General features: G+C 40.0%; 1 protein-coding gene and 1 long non-coding RNA gene across 2 annotated transcripts in view; one reads left to right on the plus strand and one right to left on the minus strand.

Moving 5' to 3' along the window:
• Positions 1-5,606: 5,606 nt before the first annotated feature.
• On the minus strand, positions 5,607-10,014 carry LOC135557196 (uncharacterized). The gene is made up of 4 exons (XR_010458191.1): positions 9,960-10,014; positions 8,816-8,845; positions 6,828-6,967; positions 5,607-6,400 (listed from the first exon to the last, which is right to left on the minus strand). It is a non-coding gene; the product is annotated as an uncharacterized LOC135557196 (long non-coding RNA).
• A 349-nt stretch (positions 10,015-10,363) lies between these two features.
• The window catches only part of LOC135557592 (scavenger receptor class A member 5-like), a 53,019-nt gene continuing 42,113 nt past the window's right edge, over positions 10,364-21,269 (plus strand). The window contains exons 1-3 of the mRNA XM_064991005.1: positions 10,364-10,730; positions 13,279-13,397; positions 15,789-15,920. Of these exons, the coding sequence (XP_064847077.1) occupies positions 13,286-13,397; positions 15,789-15,920 (244 nt within the window). The 5' untranslated portion in view covers positions 10,364-10,730; positions 13,279-13,285. The remainder of the gene's footprint in view (positions 10,731-13,278; positions 13,398-15,788; positions 15,921-21,269) is intronic.

The raw sequence follows: 21,269 nt of genomic DNA on the forward strand, positions 1-21,269 counted from the left end.
TAATAAAGAAAATAGAGGAAGTAACAGCGCAGGTAGATGGTAATGGAAACTGTACTATAGAGGCACAAAATAGCTTAGAGGAAAACAAAAAGAAATGGAGGTACTTATTCAAGGACGATCAAGTGTAATGTATTACAGAAATAAAGTGAATTGGATGGAAAAATGTTCTTGATTCTTCCACACAGAAATTCTACCAAAAATAATTTACAGAAACTCGTTACAAATGATGGAATTATCCATGATTCACCAAATTATATTTTGAAAGAGGAAGCAAAATATTTTAATCATATGTTTTCTTTTCAGTCTCCTCCATGTCCACTGAATGATGTTAACTGTAAAGATTTATTTCCTAATAATAATAATAATAATGTCAAATGAACACATTTACAGAAAGACCGGTGTGAAGGCCAACTCACAGAAGGGGACATTGACGGTAAACCAGTATACCAGTAGAGGTTAATCAAACCTTTTTTAATATACTCAAATATCCATTATTAGCATGTTTTAATTACTCTTATACAAATGGTAGACTTTCAGGTACTCAACAAGAAGGTCTGATTTCATTACTACTAAAGCAGGACCCAGGTGGTAAGTATAAAGATCCAGTCCGTTTAAAGAACTGGAGGCCTTTAACACTTCAATGCTGCGATGCGAAACTCCTGGCGAAATGCATCGCATATAGAATAAAAAAGGTTATACCAGACATTGTTCATCCTGATCAGACAGGTTTTTTACATTTTTGCATGGATGATATATTGGGGTTAATATATGAGAATTACTTGAAACTATAGAACATTATGAAACATTGAAAATACCAGGTCTGGTCTTTATAGCTGATTTTGAAAAGGCGTTTGATAAAGTATGATTAGAATTTATATATACAGTGCCTTGCGAAAGTATTCGGCCCCCAGAATTCATTTAACGTCTGTACTGTTGGGTGATCTGGAAAGCCATAGTCAGTCAATAAATAGTATAATAATACTTGTACGAAAGGTTTTCATCTTTAGACAACAATCTGTGGATAATATACGATTACAAAGATCCAAAAAAGTAGTAAAACTTCACAACATAATTGAGAAATATAAGGCACATGGAAACCAAACGAGGGCGGTCTATGGTGATAGGTGGGTTGGGCTGAGGGGGCGGTCTATGGTGATAGGTGGGATGGGCTGAGAGTGGCTGAGGGTTGGGATTAAAGAGTTTATGTTTGGTAATGTATTGTTGTTATATATAAAAGTACCATGTATGTCAAATATATATGTAAAATGTATAGGTAAAACGTATGTATATGTAGCAAAAAAGCTGTAAAAAAACAACAATGTTTGTCCTCTGTAGAGGACAGCTTTTCTTGCTACATATACATACATTTTACCTATACATTTTACATATACATTTCAAATATACATTTGACGTACATGGTACTTTTATATATAACAACAATGCATTACCAAACAAACTCTTTAATGGAGGTGTAAAAAAAGAAGAAAAAAAACTTATATTTTATTATTTGTGTCCTTTAGTAGTGGTTTCTTTGCAGCAATTTGACCATGAAGGCCTTATTCATGCAGTCTCCTCTGAACAGTTGATGTCGAGATGTGTCTGTTACTTGAACTCTGTGAAGCATTTATTTGGGCTGCAATTACTGAGGTGTAGTTAACTCTAATGAACTTATCCTCTGCAGCTGAGGTAATTCTGGGTCTTCCTTTCCTGTGGCAGTCCTCATGAGAGCCAGTTTCATCATAGCGATTGAAGGTTTTTGCGACTGCACTTGAAGAAACGTTCAAAGTTCTTGAAATGTTCCGTAATTGACTGACCTTCATATCTTAAAGTAATGATGGACGGTCATTTCTCTTTGCTTATTTGTGCTGTTCTTGCCATAATATGGATTTGGTCTTTTACCAAAAAGGTCTATCTTCTGCATACCACTCCTACCTTGTCACAACATAACTGATTGGCTCAAATGCATTAAGAAGGAAAGAAGTTCCACAAATTACTTTTAACAAGGCACACCTGTTAATTGAAATGTATTCCAGGTGACTACCTCAAGAAGCTGGTTGAGAGAATGCCAAGAGTGTGCCAAGCTGTCATTAAGGCTACTTTGAAGAATCTCAAATATAAAATATTTTTTGATCTGTTTAACACTTTTTTGGTTACTACATGATTCCATATGTGTTATTTCATAGTTGAAATGTCTTCACTATTATTCTACAATGTAGAAAATAGTAAAAATAAAGAAAAACCCTGGAATGAGTAGGTGTGTCCAAACTTTTGACTGGTACTGTAAGTGAATGTGTCCCAATATTTTAGGTCCCCTAAAATGGGTGGACTACGTGCAAAAAGTGCTGTAATTTCTAAACGGTTAATCTGATATGGATGAAAATACCCTCAAATTAAAGTCTGCACTTTAACCTCATTGTATCATTTCAAATCCAAAGTGCTGGAGTATGGACCCAAAACAACACTTTTTTTTTCAACCCCTCATTTGTTGCATGCCAAACAATACACAGCCCAGTTTCATGTTTTTTTGTTTCATCTCTTTGGGTCGACGGCACGATTTGCTAACCTTTGGAATATTCGGGCAGCCCTCCTTCTGTCAGCTATGATTTAGTATCTCTCCCTGAGGTATATTTACATTTAATGTGAGTCAGCGCATTCCTGATGCACCACTGCCCTGAATGGAAGAAATCAAATGCCATGCATCTCTGAGGGATATTAATCAGCCCGTCTAATTTGGTGTACCCCTCCCGCTGGGACCCTAGAGCCACAGGCTCAGCACTTGCTAATGTCCATGGAAGGTGAGGAAATGTAAACAGTCCTTTTATGGGGCACATCAGATTCAGCACGTCAGGGCTGGGCTGCACTTTTCAGGGGCTGGATTACTGAACAAAGAAAAACAAATCTGAACTTCCCGTAGAGGTGTTACTTTCACTGAACAACATGTTGTTGCCAACATTCGGCTGTCCTCCATTTTTTTTGGTCTGCCCTTCAGAATAACGAGGAGATTGCAAGTTTGGGTTGTCTGACAAGTTTGTGGGGGAGTGGAAAGATGTATTGTGAGTCATGTAATAAAGACAAATGGACAGTGTCTAGGGCAACAGTATGCCTCTCAAGATTTAGGCCACTGGCTGATTCTACATATTGATTTTTAGATAATTATCAGTGGAGACAATTATTTCAAACAAACAAGGATCAGACTTGGTCTTCATTAGAAAATAAGGTGTCAAGTCAGATTCCTCCACTAAATGGAGCTCTCAAATGCCATACCTTGTTTAGTTCCTGAGTTCTAGGCTGGATATAGCAAATGGATGACTTCCTGTTTTTGAAAATACTACACAATAATACAGGTTTAGTGGTTTAGAGTTGGATTGCAATGTAAAATACGCAAAGGTATGAGCTTCAGATTTGACAGTCCTACAGTTTTTCATGTGCATATACTGTCTAGTGAAATGTGGAGAACCTTAGGGATGCACCAAAATACTTCAAGCTGGTGCAAAAAAAACGTTATCATTATACTATGGGCAGAACATTTAAGTCTGGGGAGGGATTGCTCTGAGCAAGACGGATTTGAAAGAAACAGACTTAGTATTTGCAAATGTAGCAATTTTATTTGCTCAACTTGAAAACATCCTTAATATGCCAAACCAGTATCTCTATGCACTTTAAACTAGCACATATAATACACACATGATAACACAATGGACTGTTACAGTAATATGAATATGATTCGGCACCAAATAAAAGATGAAATCTCTGCCTATACATACGTCTCTGTCTGGACGGATTCTATGTATAGTTGTGTTTCATTCCAAGATGTGTCAGTGACTGTATGTGATCGACAGAAAAACACAGCCGACATCTTACAAGCAAGCGTGAGGTTCGGAGCAACAAAAGACAAATAAAGATGACGACACCGATGTCAGTCAGAAGACACAACATCTTTGCTCCAGCATCGAACTTATAAGCAAATACATTAGACATTTTGTCTCTGCCGGAAACCTCCCATTAAATGATCCCCCATTACCTTCCCTGTGAAAGACCTAATAGCTTGGAGCAGCATTTGGGATGTTATCTAAATGATGGCCATGTGTCCCTACATTTAACTCGAGACTAATTGACTTACTTTCCCTTCAAATTCACACTGGATCTCCTGAGAGTAATATAACAGGCCATTAGCTAGCCAAATCACTGCTGGGTATGGGATTGCAACATTTAGTCCAGATGAAGGATGCATTGTATCCCCTGTTCAATGGGGAATTATATTCTCCCTCTGCAATAACTGCCACATAGTGTATTAGGTATTGTAAAAAAAAATAAGACTGCAAGAGCAGCACAGAGCGAGAGGCAAGGACTTGATTCACAGAAGTGTCCGTGAAAATACCACTGTGCCAAAACCAATCTGGCCTTTTTTCCTCAGGTCAATGATTCCTGAAAGCAAATGCTTTTGTCTTGTCTAGACCTCCACATCGTAGATGGGGAACATAAGAATATCAGAGACATCTTCTCCTAGTCATGAAGAGAAACACTCAAAAGAGAAAGCGCTAAAGAAACCTTTGGTTAAAAATACATTTTAAATGCAAGCATACCCCACTGTGAACAAAAACCCTGGTGAACGTATTTTATCTGTAGTATTGAACTTGAACTTGTTTTATGTATCCACGCCAAATAGCGTAACTTGTTCTGTCTTTTCTTTTCAGTTCTGTTGAATAATCCATCAGAGGCTTTCTCTTCTCTTTCGATGTCAATCTATTCTTGGCAGGGGATGTGTATCTCTAAGCTAACCCTCTTGATGAAATACATGTCTGTCAATCATGTTGGCTGATGATGGAACCTTGTATGACTCTCTCACAGTATTTGCACTGTCTGAGTTTATATGAGCCAACTGATATAGGCTACAAGTGATTTTTTTCTGCAATCTAAGAGGACACAGTATATGTCTGTCCCTTTATGATACAGTTTTAGACAATACAGTAGTTACCTCTTCATCAAAGAAGATGCCGTTGATATAGGCTACAACTGTATTCCTGATACAGTTTAAAGGGATAGTTTGTCATTCTGGCAATCAAACCCTTTTTTTCTACTTACTCAGAGCCAGATGAAATCCTTCTAGCTGCACCAGTAGAGAACCAGTCATTGCTCTAATGCTAGTTAGCAATGTATCCAGAAACGACCTTCAACTTCCTTCAAACTGCACTCAGACGTAAAAATGGTAGAGTGGAGTAAGTAGAGCCATTTTTACCTTCAGCATCACTCCATCAACAGAAATATAGTATTCTTTCTAACAAAGACACTGTATCTATATATATATATATATATATATATATATATATATATATATATATATATATATATATATATATATATATATTCAGGATGTGGTGTATCCCTGGAAATAATCAGAATTCATTTAAACATTACAGTTTTGAAAACATAGCTTGTCCAAAAAAAGTGGTCTCTTGGCACAGCTTACTCGTTATATGTTAAGTTGAGCCACGGGATAGGTTAAGTTAAGCCCCTTAAAAACGTCTGTACTGAATGAAATATTACCACTACCTTTTTAAAACCATGTCTATCTTTATTTCCCCAAACACAATTTAACACAATCACAATCATTTTTTTGTCTTTTAATAATTTTAAGGATCATTTAACACAGGCTTAACAAATACCAAACCCTTTGTACTTAAAAAAAAGCACTTTTAATATAGGCTAGGCCCTGTTGGTACCTCATATCTCAGCGATAACGCCTTCTATTATGCCTGGGAAGAAAACACTTCCATTTTCTAAACTTGCCATTGGCACAAACATTGCCACAACGTACCCCAAGGAAAACATTTAGACTATAATCCCACACAGCTACAAGGATGCACTTTCATGCTGGGTTTAGGACCTCATATTGAAGCTTATAGAGACCCCAACTGATGCATAGAATAAAAATTATCTACTTTAGTTTAGATACAAGCATCATGAAACATCTAACACAATAAATTCATTTGACTTGTTGAAAATCAATTTTTTGGACCTAACTTGCTTACCATTTTTTCCATGTGATTTCTTCCTTCAGACTCCATGAAATGATGACCTCTTCCTACATTTTGGTCAAATTATTACTTTTGTGAATGGTTTTCTAGAAACAAGGATTGCTCAACTAACCCTTTTGACTCAACTTACCCCACTCTCCCTTATCCATGAGTTAATTTGACTCTGGGTAAGATTACAAAATTGCTTAACTGCCTAAATGTCTAACTATCTCTTTAAGAGGAGACTGTAGAATCCCTCAGCAGAGAAGATGTTGATGTTCTCCAGTTTCTCCTGGACCCTGAGGCGAAGAATGTCCCGTAGGATGCTCCCCCTTCACCCCCATCCTCTCCAACTGGTGCTCACCCATCATCAGCAGTGTTCGGGCCTGGGGAGGGGCAGAGCAAGGAGGCAAGAGAGGTGGTGAGGGGAGGCCACTAGAGTTGGGGGCAAAATTATGCCTGTCAATTCAGGCTGGGTACATGGATTTTAAATTGAAAATTGTCTGAATTGCATGATCAACTTTATTTGTGTCAAACATGAGCTCTGTGTTCGGTATGATTAACAGCAATTGGGAAGATCATTGGAGGCAGTTAATGTTCCATGTCATTTTGTGGTGAACTGTCTGCAGGCATCCGATGCACACAGTACAGGGCTGGAGTAGGCCAGGGATAAAATATCACGTTTATTCACAATTTTTAAAAAGATTTTTTAAGATCATAGCAGTGTATTAATAATGACTGTTATACATGACCATAGCTTGTTTTGTTCTAAGACGAGATTTGGTAAGAAGAGGAGCTACTGAAGATAGCTACCGGATATGTCATGCTTCACGATGGCCAGTTGGAGGACACTCTTTTGGTAGGGGTGCTTCTCCTTGACCCAGTCAAACACGTCCACCATGGTCCAGAGGGAGACCCTTTTAGGGAGGCTCATTGTGGATTTCTAGCATGGGCTGCAATGTATATGCCAGGGGAGGAATAAACAGCACAACAAACTAGTGTAAATTGGAGATTAGCATCACACAATGGATCCTTGGATTACATTCCTCAAAAAGTGGCAACCCACTTTCAGTACATCACTGCATTCTATACCAGAAAGTAGGCTGGTCCTCTTTGAAGTCATGTACAGTAGGTCGATTCTTTACTGTCTTTTTATGTATAAATCTCTATAACAAAATCCTTCGTCTTTAGACTTACAAATGACCATGCCCGGTGTTAGGGATGGCTAACTCTGGAGACTCCTTTGGTCTCCACAGAGTTATGTAAACCTGCTTTTAGATTGTTCCATACATGGGTTGCAAACAATCTACAGAGTTCCCTACAACTAGATGTACTGGTGCCTCTCAGACAGTTCAACATGTTGATTGGGGACATCTTTGCTGAGGAATGGGATTGTTCCTCTTGAGTGTGTTTAGAAATTGTGTATATATGTATTATGTTGGATTAGTGAAATGTGTATATGCAGGGCTCCCTTGTATAAGAAACCTTGGTCTCAATGGAACTCCCTGCTAAAACAAATTAATACTGCATTCACAAATATTATGACAGTGAGATTGTTGCTTTTGTAAATCAACTTCATTATAGTACTATTTCCTCAGTCATATCACCTAGGGTTCAACCGGTAACTTTTCTAGAGCTAAAACTGCATCAATGTTTATTTGGCCTTTACATGCTGTGGGGAATAGTATTGTTTTTGTGATGTTGGATATATAGGAATGTCATTTTCTGATTTAACAAAGAGACTGATCTATGATGGAATGAGCTCCCATATGAGTAATTACTGGACAGCCAGACCAGACAGTGAGAACCTCTGTCCTTGTACAGATGTAATTTGACCGCTCTGTTGCAGGATGTAAAAGGTGTAGTGTATTGAAGGTCTTCTGAAGTTTGTCATTTCCATTTCACACTCGATTTTCCTTTATGAAAAATGCATCAACCCCTACAAAAGTGTCCATCAATTATAATCCACATAATTCATATTTCCTGTTATTGCAGGATTATTTTCCTGATGTAGCAAACTGGCTCAAATTAAGATCCACATCTGTATAGTACATATCACCAGGAGTTTTTCCTGCCCACATAAAGAAAGCTCTAAACACTCTGAAATGTTGCAGTAAGATCTTCTCCCTGGCGCTAGGGGCAGTGGGATTAGATCTGTATACAAACCTCACGACAAACTGTATGAAACAATCTGAGCAGAGAAGCACATTTCTTCATCAGTCTTGCTGCTTTCCAGAAGGATTACATCACCATCTTCCTGATCTGACCGGAATGAAATCACATAATCTGACCCAGTGCATTTCTGACTGGTGTGAAATTTGTTGTTTTGTGTGATTCAAAGTCTAGAGTATTTAATTTCTTACAATACACCCGGGTTAATCACATGATACTGGAGAGATAGGATCTAAGTCGTGAAAAAGACATCCTGTGCATATTGACCATTACTCCCAACCCCAAATCTCCCCTTGGGCAGTTCCCTTCTGTTTGTTTTCACAAACTCTTGGAGAGTAGACCACGGACCAGACGGAGTATGAGGTTTGGAGTCAATTTTGCTTAAGACTGACCTAATCAAATACTATATATCAGTTTTAGAGTAAAGCTCTGCGGGCCTGGAATGTTATAGGAGAAAGGTTCAATAAACGTTATATGGGTTGGTGGAATAAAGATACAGAGAGAAGGTAAGAGGAGAAGGAGGGAAAATGAGAGAGGGAGATGATAGTACATTTCTATGTGAGGAGGTGCATACAGTAGGTTCCCCTTGCTCAGCTAATTAATCAAACTTGCCAAGTAATTGAACATACCTTAAACAGATGTTTAATGTTTTGAAGGACCTGGGTATACAAGAAGTGTATATATATTACGGACAGTCTTTTGCCAACAGAACTCCCAGTGGGTTTTTACTGAACAACATTAGGCCCAATGTGAGAAATACACCACCTAGTGGTGATGTGCAATATCACAGAACATTCACCTCCCAAATTCTACTACTGACGGGCATTCAATAACGTTATATTGTACGTTCAAGCGCAACACAGGTATACATTTAATTAACCTTTCACTGCAGTGGGCTAAATCAGGGTCCCACAGAGTTTTCCTTGGTAGTCTTAAACAAATCTGCTTTGGAACAAAATAATACACCTCACACACATGGTTATGGGCTTAGAAAAAAGAAGACACCTGTACCATGTCAGATATAGGGGGGGGGGGGGGGTCAATTCAAAACGGTTCACCCGATATGGATGAAAATACCCTCAAATTAAAGCTGCACTTTAACCTCGTAGTCATTGTATAATTTCAAAAATCATGTGCTGGAGTACAGAGCCAAAACAACAACAAAAAATGTCCCTGTCCCAATACTTTTGGAGCTCGGTGTAGACATGGTTTTAAAAAAGGTAACCTTAGTGGTAATATTTCATTTAATACAGGCAAATGCAGGCAAATGCTTAACTTTGTGGTCAAAACTGTAATGTTTATATGAATTCTGAATATTTTCAGGGATACACAACACCCTGAAATATATGTAGACATCATTTTTTGGAAGAATACTATATTTCCCTTGATGGAGTGGTGCTGGATGTAAAAAGGGCTCAATTTAACTAAATTACCCCACTCCCTCTAAAGTAATGGTCGCCTACAGTATGCCATTCACCGGAAATGTATTGAACTGCACTACGATAAAGGTCGAAAAGTGGTGAAACCAAATCGGTAGTCTTTGTTTACAAGTGCCACTAGTATACAATCTACTGTAAACCCTACCACGTCGTATTTGTAAAGTAAACCTGGCTCTGGTAAGGCAGACTTGAGTAGGCTAGTCCTTGTCGATGTCCTGCTTTCACTATCACTATTCACTATCTACTAGGCTATAAATTCATAACAGTTTAAGTAAAAGTTGTTGTAGTGTTTAATCAAGTACAGTTCATCATTTTATCGGCAATCAGATCTTACCTGCCCAACCCTATCTGTGTCTGTCACGCCCGCGTCCTGCGCACCTGGTTGGAGGAAGAACCGCTACTCGAGGGCGGCCTCGTGTGGAAGGAACTCTAACTAAAATGTGATCTTGGACCACAGCCATATTCATCCAAATAAAAATCGCATTTCACGCAGAGGCAATAAAAAGCTATTTTATGACGAACATGCTTTAATTTAGGCTATTTATATACTGGGCCCACAGAGTCATGTTTACATAGTTTATTTTCCTCTGACGATATTGAACTATCTATAATGTTTTGTATCTTATGAGGAATTAGGATGGTAGTCTTTGTAGGATCTGTAGAGATACATTGCGCCTTTTCTGTGCCATGCTTAAATGCCCAGAGGAGGGCGCATTTGTTCAGAAATGTGTAAAAAAGTTTTACCGCGGTACAAAATTTATACTGGACCCTGCCCCGGGCGCATGAATTGAGAAACTAGATACTATATAGAATGAGATACGAACACATCTAATCAGAGTTGTCCAGGAAGCGGTATTCGTCACATCGTAGTCTCCATGCCTCCACTACCGTTTTTAAACAGGGATTAATTCACCCAAGCATCACAGACTGGCAGTTGCACGGATCTCCACCCTGCGTTTATCTGCTGAGAGAGACTTCATTGAATTGTCTTATGTTGAGAGGAAACATTTATTGAGATTTCAGTTCATTTGCAAAACATGCACCCTTTTTAGATAACATTTTGAGATGTGCATCTGTAATACTTTGTAGTCAGAACGTCGACAAGGTGAGTGACAAACTTTTGGAAATGTTGCATCAATTTCTGTCGTGTAATTGTGACACCTGTTCTATGAGTTATTTGAAAACATCAACAGAGTGATCCTGAAATGCATTTATACCCGCGGATCTTCTTACATTCATGTATGTCCATAGATACATTATTTTCAGTATTTTTGCATCATGACTTTGAAATTGCAAAAAAAATAAACGAGACCATTCACCTGTAGCCTCTTCATAATGACATCTGAATTACATTATTGTATGGACACGTTATTTTACACCTGTGCTCTAGTATCCAAAAAAATAACGGGTCTGTGTTTCTCGTTGACTTCATGCCAAGAAAATACACATCCAAAACCACTGAACGTTTTTTGTTCTATATTTCTCCACTCATGGGTGAAATGTCCGCGTGTTTAATTAACTGGGAAATGGGTTAATTCCCCACGGACGGATGGACACGGGATGTCTCTATAAAGGTTTCCGCTGATGTGAGACCTCTGAGACCACATGTACTGCTGACCCAGTGCACTCTGCAGAGAGACGCCACTCAGCTGTGAGGTGCACCCGAGGACATTGGACATTTTAATTGTTTTCTCTCCTTTAGATTCCATCACTATCCAAGTATGCTGGTTTTCAGTGCATCTAGTCTATTCAGACCTACCTGGCTGGCAGAGAGAAGGCAAATATTACAATGGTATAGTCATAGCCCACAGTGTGGCTTTTTGTCACAGTGATGGATGGAGAGCTCTTTCTTCTCCCTTTGCATATAGGGACTTTATTTTTCATGATACATAATGACCTCGTGGAGATTGGACATGCTCAAGGGGTTGTTCCTGTATTTGAGAAGACATCACAAGGCGCACTCATTGCCAAGTATAAAGCAATACCATGGAGGATTTGTACTGTAGCTTTCGACCGCAAAGGAAAAATACCATGGTGGGAACCTATCAGTGCAGGATGGAAGGGGTGTACATTCTCATAGTCCTGCATGGGGTGACCATGATCAGGGATGGTGTTAGCATACTGTACAGGTTTCCTAGCAGCCTGGTTCGTTAATGGCTGTCTGCCCCCTATCCAAAAATGTCAACTGACACTCCCTCTGCGTAATGAAAAAGGCCAGATTGAACTCTTTTTAATGACTTTGTTCAACAGTCCCACATCCGTCTCTGTATTCACTATCTATTCTCTATTACGGAGGTATTAATGACCTTCTCCCCACCCACTAAAGTCCAAATGGCACTGTTTTCTCAGCAATAGCATACTGTACATGTGCATGCACCTTTCTCCTAAATCTAGTGGATTATTATCATATTTTATGAGGTACTAGTTTATTTCCTGCTGCTACTTGTTCATAGGGGGAGGAGTCCATAGGTCTGCCTCTGCTGTGGCCCAGGAATGTGGGGGTGCTTCTCTCTCTCACAGCTGTTCAGATGGGAATGTTCGCTCTCTTTCTCTTTCTCTCTCTCTCTCTCTCTTTCTCTCTCTCTCGCTCTCTCTTTCTCTCTCTCTCGCTCTCTCTTTCTCTCTCTCTCGCTCTCGCTCTCGCTCTCGCTCTCGCTCTCTCTCTCGCTCTCTCTCGCTCTCTCTCTGACTACAGTCTGATTTATGGCACTAGATGGCAGCACAGGAGGCTTTGAACCCTCTACATTCTTGTCATTGATTATTATAATTCAACCCATGCCCCTTGCTTTATGTTTTAGATTCTCTGCTGTTTGCTTTAGAGACAAAAGTTATGACCTTGGTGTTGTATTCCATGCTAAAAAGATAAGGTAATAGATTGGTAAGGATACTTGTTATAATATGTAGTAGTCTTGAGAGAAAGGTACAGTGCTCGACCGACGGCCCTACATCCACACTTCAATTTCAAGTTAATAACCAACGCTTTGACACTGACAGCCTGCCACATTAGTGAGACTTGAGATTGTTAGCCATGGCGTATAAGAGACAGATCACTCAGATCAATGTTGGAAACAAGAGTGGGGAGATATAGAGCTTGATAGAATGCAATAAGTCAGCTTTGTCCTGCCAGAGGTTTTACTGGAACATTTCATATATTCATGCAATCTGGAGTGCATTCATTGCAAGTATTTTTTCTCTCCCCTAAAGCAAAGACAGTGACTTCATCCAAGTAGTTCATAATCAGAACAACAGGCAAAAGGGGGGAGGGGCATGGCAGTGGCACACTAAATCTAAAATAGGCCAGTAGAATAGAGCGGTGGTCTGGTCTCTTTAGTGTTCCTGAGCTGCTATGGACTGCCAGACCATTACAGCCTGATTGTAATTGCTGTTATTACACTGGAAGGTAGTGTGGTTAGTCTGGTGTCTGCTATTGTATGCCAAAGACAAGCATTTCTGAAGGAGATACATCATCTTGTCCAGAGGGGTTAGAATCAGCATGTCAAGATGATGAAGATCACGTGCTTTACATTACATTTCGGCTGTAATTCTCTGTTCCATGAATGACTATGGAAGTAGGTGCATACAGAGAGCTTTTTATTGTTCTCTTGCATATTGCTTTGATTGCATGGAAATCATCTGTTTTGTCCACCTTACAGTTCCTGAATGGAGAATAAGGCCATGTACCTGAGTACATACGAAGAGAGGGAGAACGGATCCTTCTGTGAGGAGGGCTACGATGGCAGGAACCTATCAAAGCTCAACCTGTGTGAAGACGGTAAAGAAGCAGTTTCCCTTATGTCCTGTATAAATCCTTGCCCCTTGACCTTTCACACATGGGCCCACAGGCCCATGTATAATCACAGCATATTAGAATCTCTTTGAATTCTGCCATTGACGGAAGAATTCATTTAGTGCCTCCATATGTGAGGTGCTCATATTTCAGCTCATGAAGGGATGCGAGCAGAGTTCCTTTGACCCGACTTAGTCATGACCTTTTTAGAGGATATGCTTGTAGCTGCAAAGATAAACATGGGAAATCTGACTCTTGTACCCCAACCCTCCTGGGGACTGAAGAGTTCTCTCACCCAGCGAGCGGTGAAAAAACACCAAGTGCTGTTAGTATGTTGTGTGTGTTAATGTGTGAGGGTTTCGGGCTTGGACAGGTGTAGCGGAGAAAATCTACTTTAGTGTTCTCAAGTTATGACCTCCGGCATGGCACGCTGGTGGGAAGGGCTTAACGAGCCTTACCAGTGAAATGGTTATAATTCTGTTGGCCTCTTCTTGCCCAAGTCAACTAGTTTGTCCCTAAACTTGCCAAGCATACTCACTGTAAACACTGAAGGACATTGTTGCCATCACACCCCCTTTCAAAAAAGTTAGGCTGTACATGCAGCCACATACTGCCAATTTAACTTGTGGTCTTTGGTGTTGTGTCTGAACGTATTACAATTTCTGTCTTAATTTGGCAGGATTTTTTTTTAAATCGAAGCTGTTCTGCTCCACTTCCTCTATAAATATTCAGTCGCGCTGCCTGATGTCAGCTTGTGTTTAGACTTTATTGACCCCTATGAATATCTAAGATAAGTAGATATTGTAATGTACACTATATATGGTAAATACTCAGGGTGTATGGTAGGATATATGATACACATGATGCCATGAAGTAAACACTTTAAAACACCAGTGTTTTTCTGTGAAACATTTTTATATACATGTTTCTCTTCCACAGAAAAACTAGTGTGATTTAGTTAGCAGGCAAATTTGACTGAAAAATATCAAACGAGTCACCCTTTACATGACCAGCATGTATACTTTCCAAAATGGAAATGTATTTTATGTTTTCACTCTAACATTCAAAAAGGCACATTTCAACAAACAAATGCTTAGTATTTGTATCATTGAGGTCCACGTTTGCACGGCTCAAATATGCAAAGGCCTCAACATTTCTATACGTTCCATATATTTCACTCGCTTAAACAGACGTGTTTTCTTTTTCAATTTCGCCTTAAGAAAAGGTACTTTATCATGGAGCTCAGCCTTAGTGGGATGTGATGTGAAGTGGCTCTTCTGCGAGGTTATTGTTCACACAGAATCCCAGCAGCCACAGCATGTGTGCAGCACAGATCCACTGCCTGTCTCCACTGACATGACATCACCAGTCTTAGTACAATTGAAACCGGGCTGCAGAGCAGGCACAAGGCTGTTTATGGAAAATAGGCTGAAGGCCTTGTCTTCTAAAGCAGGCTCCACAGTGACTTCAGAGCTACATGTTCCACAGAGAGGAAGAGAAAGACCATAGGCACATAGAAGAACCATGTTTCAGGCTGTTTCTAAAAACAAGTCATTTTTGGTCTTGTGGCTGGGATAAGTTGCCAGGAGAACATAAAATCAAAGTGTGTAATACTTTCCTCTCAGTCTCTCTCAGGGCTTATGTCGCCTTGAAATAAGACAATGTGCTTCATGACCTAATAGCATAATACACTCTGGAATTGATACCAAATTCCTATTAGACTGAAATCTTCTTAGCATGACTAATGATGTCTTCTGTCACAATTTTTGGGGGGCCTATTTGACCAGCACTGAATGTTCCCTTGCTTGCTCAGTAATCCTTGCTTGCTCACACACATGTCGCACACACTTCCAACTGGAATGTCACGACGACAGTTTTATCAAAATGAATTCCCCTGAAACCGTTTGACCTGGACAGTGCAATAAGTGTTTAATGAATGTATATATTGCTCTGTATCTGGGTGGCAGCCCTGTGATGTATGGTGGTGCAACAGCGGCCAATAGGCCAAATGCCAGACTTGCAGACTTTGTTTTGACTCTCATGCTCACTACAATATCAGCCCAGTGTGGAATCAAGGCCTCCAAGTCGCTACGTCAGTACTAATAGAGCAATAACACAATCATTTGGGGGGGATTTCTTTGCGCTCATAAAGTTGCCCTATAGTACAAGAGATGCTCATATTGTATCTGACCGCAACAAGTCATTCAGTCTACGGTCAGGCATGCATTTTCATGTAGGACATTTTTATTACCTCATGACATGTTATCCTAATTTCATCCGACTTCTTTTATCCTCTACCCCTCACTTCAGACCTCACCGAAGAGCCTTCATGTCCGTCTTTGTCGTCCATTTCTAAAGAGATGTTGTCTTTTTCAGCCGGCTCTGCCAAGAGGAGAAGAAAGTCAGACAATTGCTGCAGCCACCTGAACTCCCTGTCTGCCATCAAGTATGCCATCGTGTCTCTATACATCCTGGTACTCCTGTGTATCCTTGGCCTCTGTTTAGCAGGTAAGTCAAATCACTTGAGTTACAAACGGGCTCTTTGTGAGTTGAAATTAACAACCACAGCGACCCTATCTGGGTAGTTAAAATAAGATAAAAGACTATATTGGACACTGTCAATGTTATTCTAGTTCCCAAGAGGTGAATGGTGGATGTTACAATAATATCCTTGACATTTTTCCTTGTGGGATCAAATGTGATCGACATCAATGATGTACACTGTCTGAAATGGTATTCTGGTTGACTCGTGTTCAGATGTGTTCAGTTCTCAAGTTCTTCAAGTGAAATTCCAAGACGTTAGTACATCTGACTTCACTTGAGAACTCTGGTCTTCAGCCGTTTGCCACCAATGACATCAGATTAAGATTAAGAATTAATTGGTAAATGTATGGGTACTGGGACATTAAAACAGTTAGTCTGCCTGAGGTAATACATAAGGATTATGCTTTGCAATTGTACTCCACTTTACATTTAAGTAACTGTCTCATTCAGTATATGGAGTAATGTAATTTGACACAGGCCTTTCCAACTCCTTCCATCAAAGACCATATTAACTGAAGTTCTATAGGTTGAAACAGGCAACATTTCCATTTCCTGAATAATTCAGGCTGTTTGGAAGGCAAATGAGGGTCTGTCCCAGGACTAGATGGGTGTACCTAATAAACTGTCCACTGGGTGTATATTTATTGATTATGCAAATCCTATAAATGAAAAGGGCCAATTTTGGTGCAATTAATTATCTTAATTTGTCAGATGAAATTAAATGTCAACAAAATAATGTTGCAGGAATGCTAATCTTATCTTTTTCTAACAACGGCAACAATTTCAGAACAATCTGAGATGGTGGGTGTCATGGCTTGATGAGATGGTTCCGGAACGACTCTCCTGTCAAGCCGTGTCCAGAGCCTCTCCCCTCCTCCAGGCCTGAGTCTGTGTGTGTCTGTGGAAGGATGTCTATAACGTGACTTGTCAGGGTTAGAACCAATACCTTGGTGACCTGCAACGTTGATATGTCAGACGTGGGCAACACCACGGTGCTTTATTTAGTCAAGAGCAGCAGGACTAACATAATGGGGCTTGAACAGGGGAGTGATGTGAAGTCACTGTCTTGACAGGTCTTTCAAGACTAATGACCACTCTGGTGGGATGAATGCAAAACTGTGGAAAGTTTGAAGTTGGATTTATGTTAATGTGTTTTGTTGTCGTTTACACCGATTTTGAATTATACCATTGTTGCCTAGATTGATTAACACTAGCTGTGACCCCACTCCCCGAGGGTGTCTCAGGAAGAGTGGGATCTGCAAAAAACACATTTCCAATTCCAACATGCGAATGAATTACACGCCTGTACATGTGTGAAATAGGACAAACATAAGCAGCAGTTTTGTTTTAGCTTTTTGATTGATTTGGAAAAATCCAAAGCATCTGAAAAGAATGAGACTCTTGGTAGCCATGGCTGACAAATGAATAATGTTTCACTGGTAGATAGTAGGTCTGTAGCCCAGTGAAACCCTGCAGTGTTTCCCTGTAAATCACACCTCTGCATTATTCGTAAAGGGGGACAGTTCCCGGACACAGACTTAAGCGATTGGGTTGGTGAACAGCGGGAATCTGAACGGATAAACTCATCTCTATGTAATTTGACACAGGCCTTTCCAACTCCTTCCATCAGGACCATAATAACTGCAGTTCTATAGGTTGATACAGGCAAAGGCATTATTGAGACCGACATGCAATACCAGTGACATCATTTGAAAAGGAGCCTGAAAACTGTATGAGACAAACACTGTCATGGAGGTATTTAGTCATTTGTGGTTTAAATTTAAGCTAACTTAAAAACTAATCAAACAGAGCTTTCAGATAGTCCCTATAGGATGACATGTGGATCATTAGATGCTGAATGAGATTAACATAACATGAGGACCGCTGTGGAGAGGGAAATTACATAGTGATCCTGCCAAGTTTCCAGTGTGAACACGAACCAACACCCAGTGCACTTTTTAATCCACATTTGCTTTCATTCATATATATACTTTGCGTTCATATGTGAATATTTATGACTTCTCCCTATATGACCTGGGCTTCAATCTCCGAGCCAGCACAAATATGCAGACCTGACATCTGAACCTTTAATCTATGCTTTTAGATAGATACTGTAAGAGAGAGGGGTCATATCACTCGATATTTCAGATGTACTCGTTGACCCATGCTGAGCGATTACATCTCTGTAAGGTCGGAGAAGGCACGGCAGGAATACTGAACCCCGTGGACTGTATCAGAGGATGCTCACACGCTTTCCGTAAACAATCTCTGTTGCTTTGCCTCTGGCCACTGCACACTGACTCAGAATGGCTGTTGCAGCTGTTAAACAGTTGAACAGCTTACATACAGTACAATCAAAGAAATCTGCTACTTAGTAGGATTAGCATAACTACACATTACTCGGGCCATCACAGTAACTATCACCCTCCTCCTCGGGAATTGAGATGGAATGGAAGTGCCAAGGACAGTAAGGAGGGACATATGGAGAGAATAGAGAATTGGGAAACTGTATAACAGTCTAAAATCTCAGGGTTCAGCTTGGCAGAGCAGTGAAGTAAAACTGAAGCACTTGTTCTATGGCTACTTGACCTTAGCACATGATGTTGAGAGTATATGAGAAGTGAGTGACCCAGCTAGTATTTAGGTTCCAGTGGGGACCTCCCTGATTAAGTCTGGCTCTCTCAGCTGCCTGAAAGTGTTCCAGTGAGTTTAACAACCTTTAGGATCCTTACTGTCTCTCATAGTTTTGATCCTCCATGTTTATGCGTAAAAGTAATGCACTTGTTCGACCAGTGTTTTTAGATGGGAAGGAACCGGTGCAGTCAAGAGGGAAAAGGCTGCAAAAAATAAATGAAATGCCAACCCAAAAACTGTATGCAGGATAGATGTGAAGGAGGATGTCACCGAGAGTTCATGCTTTTCTACTGTCAACAACTGAGCGTGAAGAGAGTCAGCTTCCTATTCCAGGTACATAACTAATGTGTCATGTTAGAGTTGTTCTATTTCAATAGCTAAACAAATTGCAGCTGCTTTAAAAAATGTTTTTAACTTGGCTACATTAGTCTGTATAAATGGCCCCTATGAATCATAATCAAGTGCCTAGTTAAGCTTCAGGCATTGGGAGCTATTACCCCCTTACAGTGGGTTCATGTTTCAAAGCGTGAAAACACCAGGATTTGCTGGTAACAACTGCTCTCCAAACCTTTTCCTGCATAGTCCTGTTCCAAATGCCTAAAAGTCATCTGGACAGTCTTTCTACATATGAAATAAACCACATGGACCTGTTCAGATCATCTATTGTTTTGAAGGCCGACGAGTTGCCTATTCCTTGATACGGTCATAACCCACTGCGCACAGGTATCAGTTCAATGTGTACTTTTGATTTACATTTGGTTGAGTTTTCAACCTAATGTGAATTCAAGGTGAAATCAATCAAAAATGTCACCATGTTATTGGATTTAGGTTAAAAGACGAAATGCACCTAAGTTGATGACTTTTTGCAAATCCAAGCAGTTCTCCACATTGATTCAATGTCATCGCATCGATTGGTGGTTAAAGTCCTCTTCCTGTTTTGTTTACCCAGTTTCTTTCTGACAAGACATATGTTATGTTCTCGAATTTGGCCAAACTACGTCGTTATTTTACCTCCTGTTTTGGGCTCGGTGTGTCGATGTATGTATGTTTCTTACACGCTTAATTCAATTAAACAGTCACTTTTTTTTTAAACTTACCTCATTTAGCCAGCAGATTCCTGGTTTGAGAGAAACAGATTTGTTTGAAGCTGTAGGACAACGTTTTCCATAGGCCTGTCTGGCATACGTTTGAAATATAAGAGATTTAAAAGAGCGTTGTTGGGCGTGTTTCAATGTTGTGCAAGCCCAGTTCCATGAGCTAAACCTCATCCATCTGTGTAAATAGTTAAACAGAGGAGCACTGCTGAGAGAGAACATTCAACAGGAAAACCTTTCTGCTCTGTCATGAGTCATGACGGCCTCACCGTCACTTCTCCCCAGATGGTTATTAGTTGGAACGATGGCGACTTGATTTAGTTCTACAGGCTCAGCACCAGGTTAACATGCTCTGAGGCTACTTTATAAGGAACGCAGTCAGACCTGAGATGATATGAGATGATATGTTTTTTTTTTAGGTCTAAGCAGTTTCGAGAGATCAAGATCAATGCACCACTCGCTGTCCATGTTTTTATAGTCTTGGTAAAAACATATTGGTCCGTTCACTGATACCAGTGTCTAGTTATTTGCTTTTCTCAATCAGAGTTTTGCTATATTTAGGAGTCCCTATCCTTGGACCTTCCTCCCTGCTAGGCTGTCTGGATAGAGACTTACATCCTTATGTTGAGAGGAAATGACCTTTTATAGATACAGGCATCTACAGTATTTTACCGTAGACATACTGTAGACTTAGGCTATTGCTAATCATTGGCGTCCACAAACAATGTTTAGAAATGCCCTCCAACCCCTGTGTACTAATACATGTTATATGGCATGATTCTCTACTACAGGAACTGTTTCCTGTATGCCTCTGTTTCCCCTATACATTTGAGTAATGTTCTCCATTTGAATGTACTGTATGGAACCAGTCAAATTTGTGCACATTTTAACTTATGGCTTTTATCCCGAATTGGATCGTTGGAAAAGTTGAGGGCTGCTGATTTTCCTGACAAATTGCTGGTTAGCATAAATGACCATAATACTGTAGGTTTCTGCAATGAAAAATCAGACCTCCGATTTTGTTTTCCACTTAACTTGTTTTTTTTTTAATGACATGGCATTCCTTAGATGTTCTGCTTTTTGGGCTGGACCTCGACTCTGCATGGATGGTCAATTTAGCCGCTCCTCATAGCTCAAAGAGAACCTCAGTAGTACTACCACACCCAACTCTATGGTGCAAAATCTTTCTAGGGTTTAATATTTAATTGGTTTTATATGTGATTTTGAAGTCATATGATTGTAAAAGACCTGTGTGCTATTGAACATCTCCTGCCTTGCCGAAGTCAATTTGGACCAATGAAACCATCGTCCTTGTCTTCGGTATGATGTTTGCAGGATATGATCTGGACAGGGCGCTGGGGCTTTCTTGGCCCAGTTTGTGTAAAGCAGTAAAGCTTAGTCCCAAACCTCTCTGCTTACTCTCAACCACACTGCTGGCCAACATAACCACAAACTGACAGATTAAAGGAAGGTCTGTGGTCTGATGCCAACCTTGTGACGTTTTCATTATCTGTGACCAACTAGAAAGGCACTACTCAGCCAAATTATTAGAAGTGTAGGACTTGGGCGAGGCAGGAGACATTCA

This window comes from Oncorhynchus masou, chromosome 16 (genome assembly GCF_036934945.1).
Source record: "Oncorhynchus masou masou isolate Uvic2021 chromosome 16, UVic_Omas_1.1, whole genome shotgun sequence".
Lineage (NCBI taxonomy): Eukaryota > Metazoa > Chordata > Actinopteri > Salmoniformes > Salmonidae > Oncorhynchus > Oncorhynchus masou.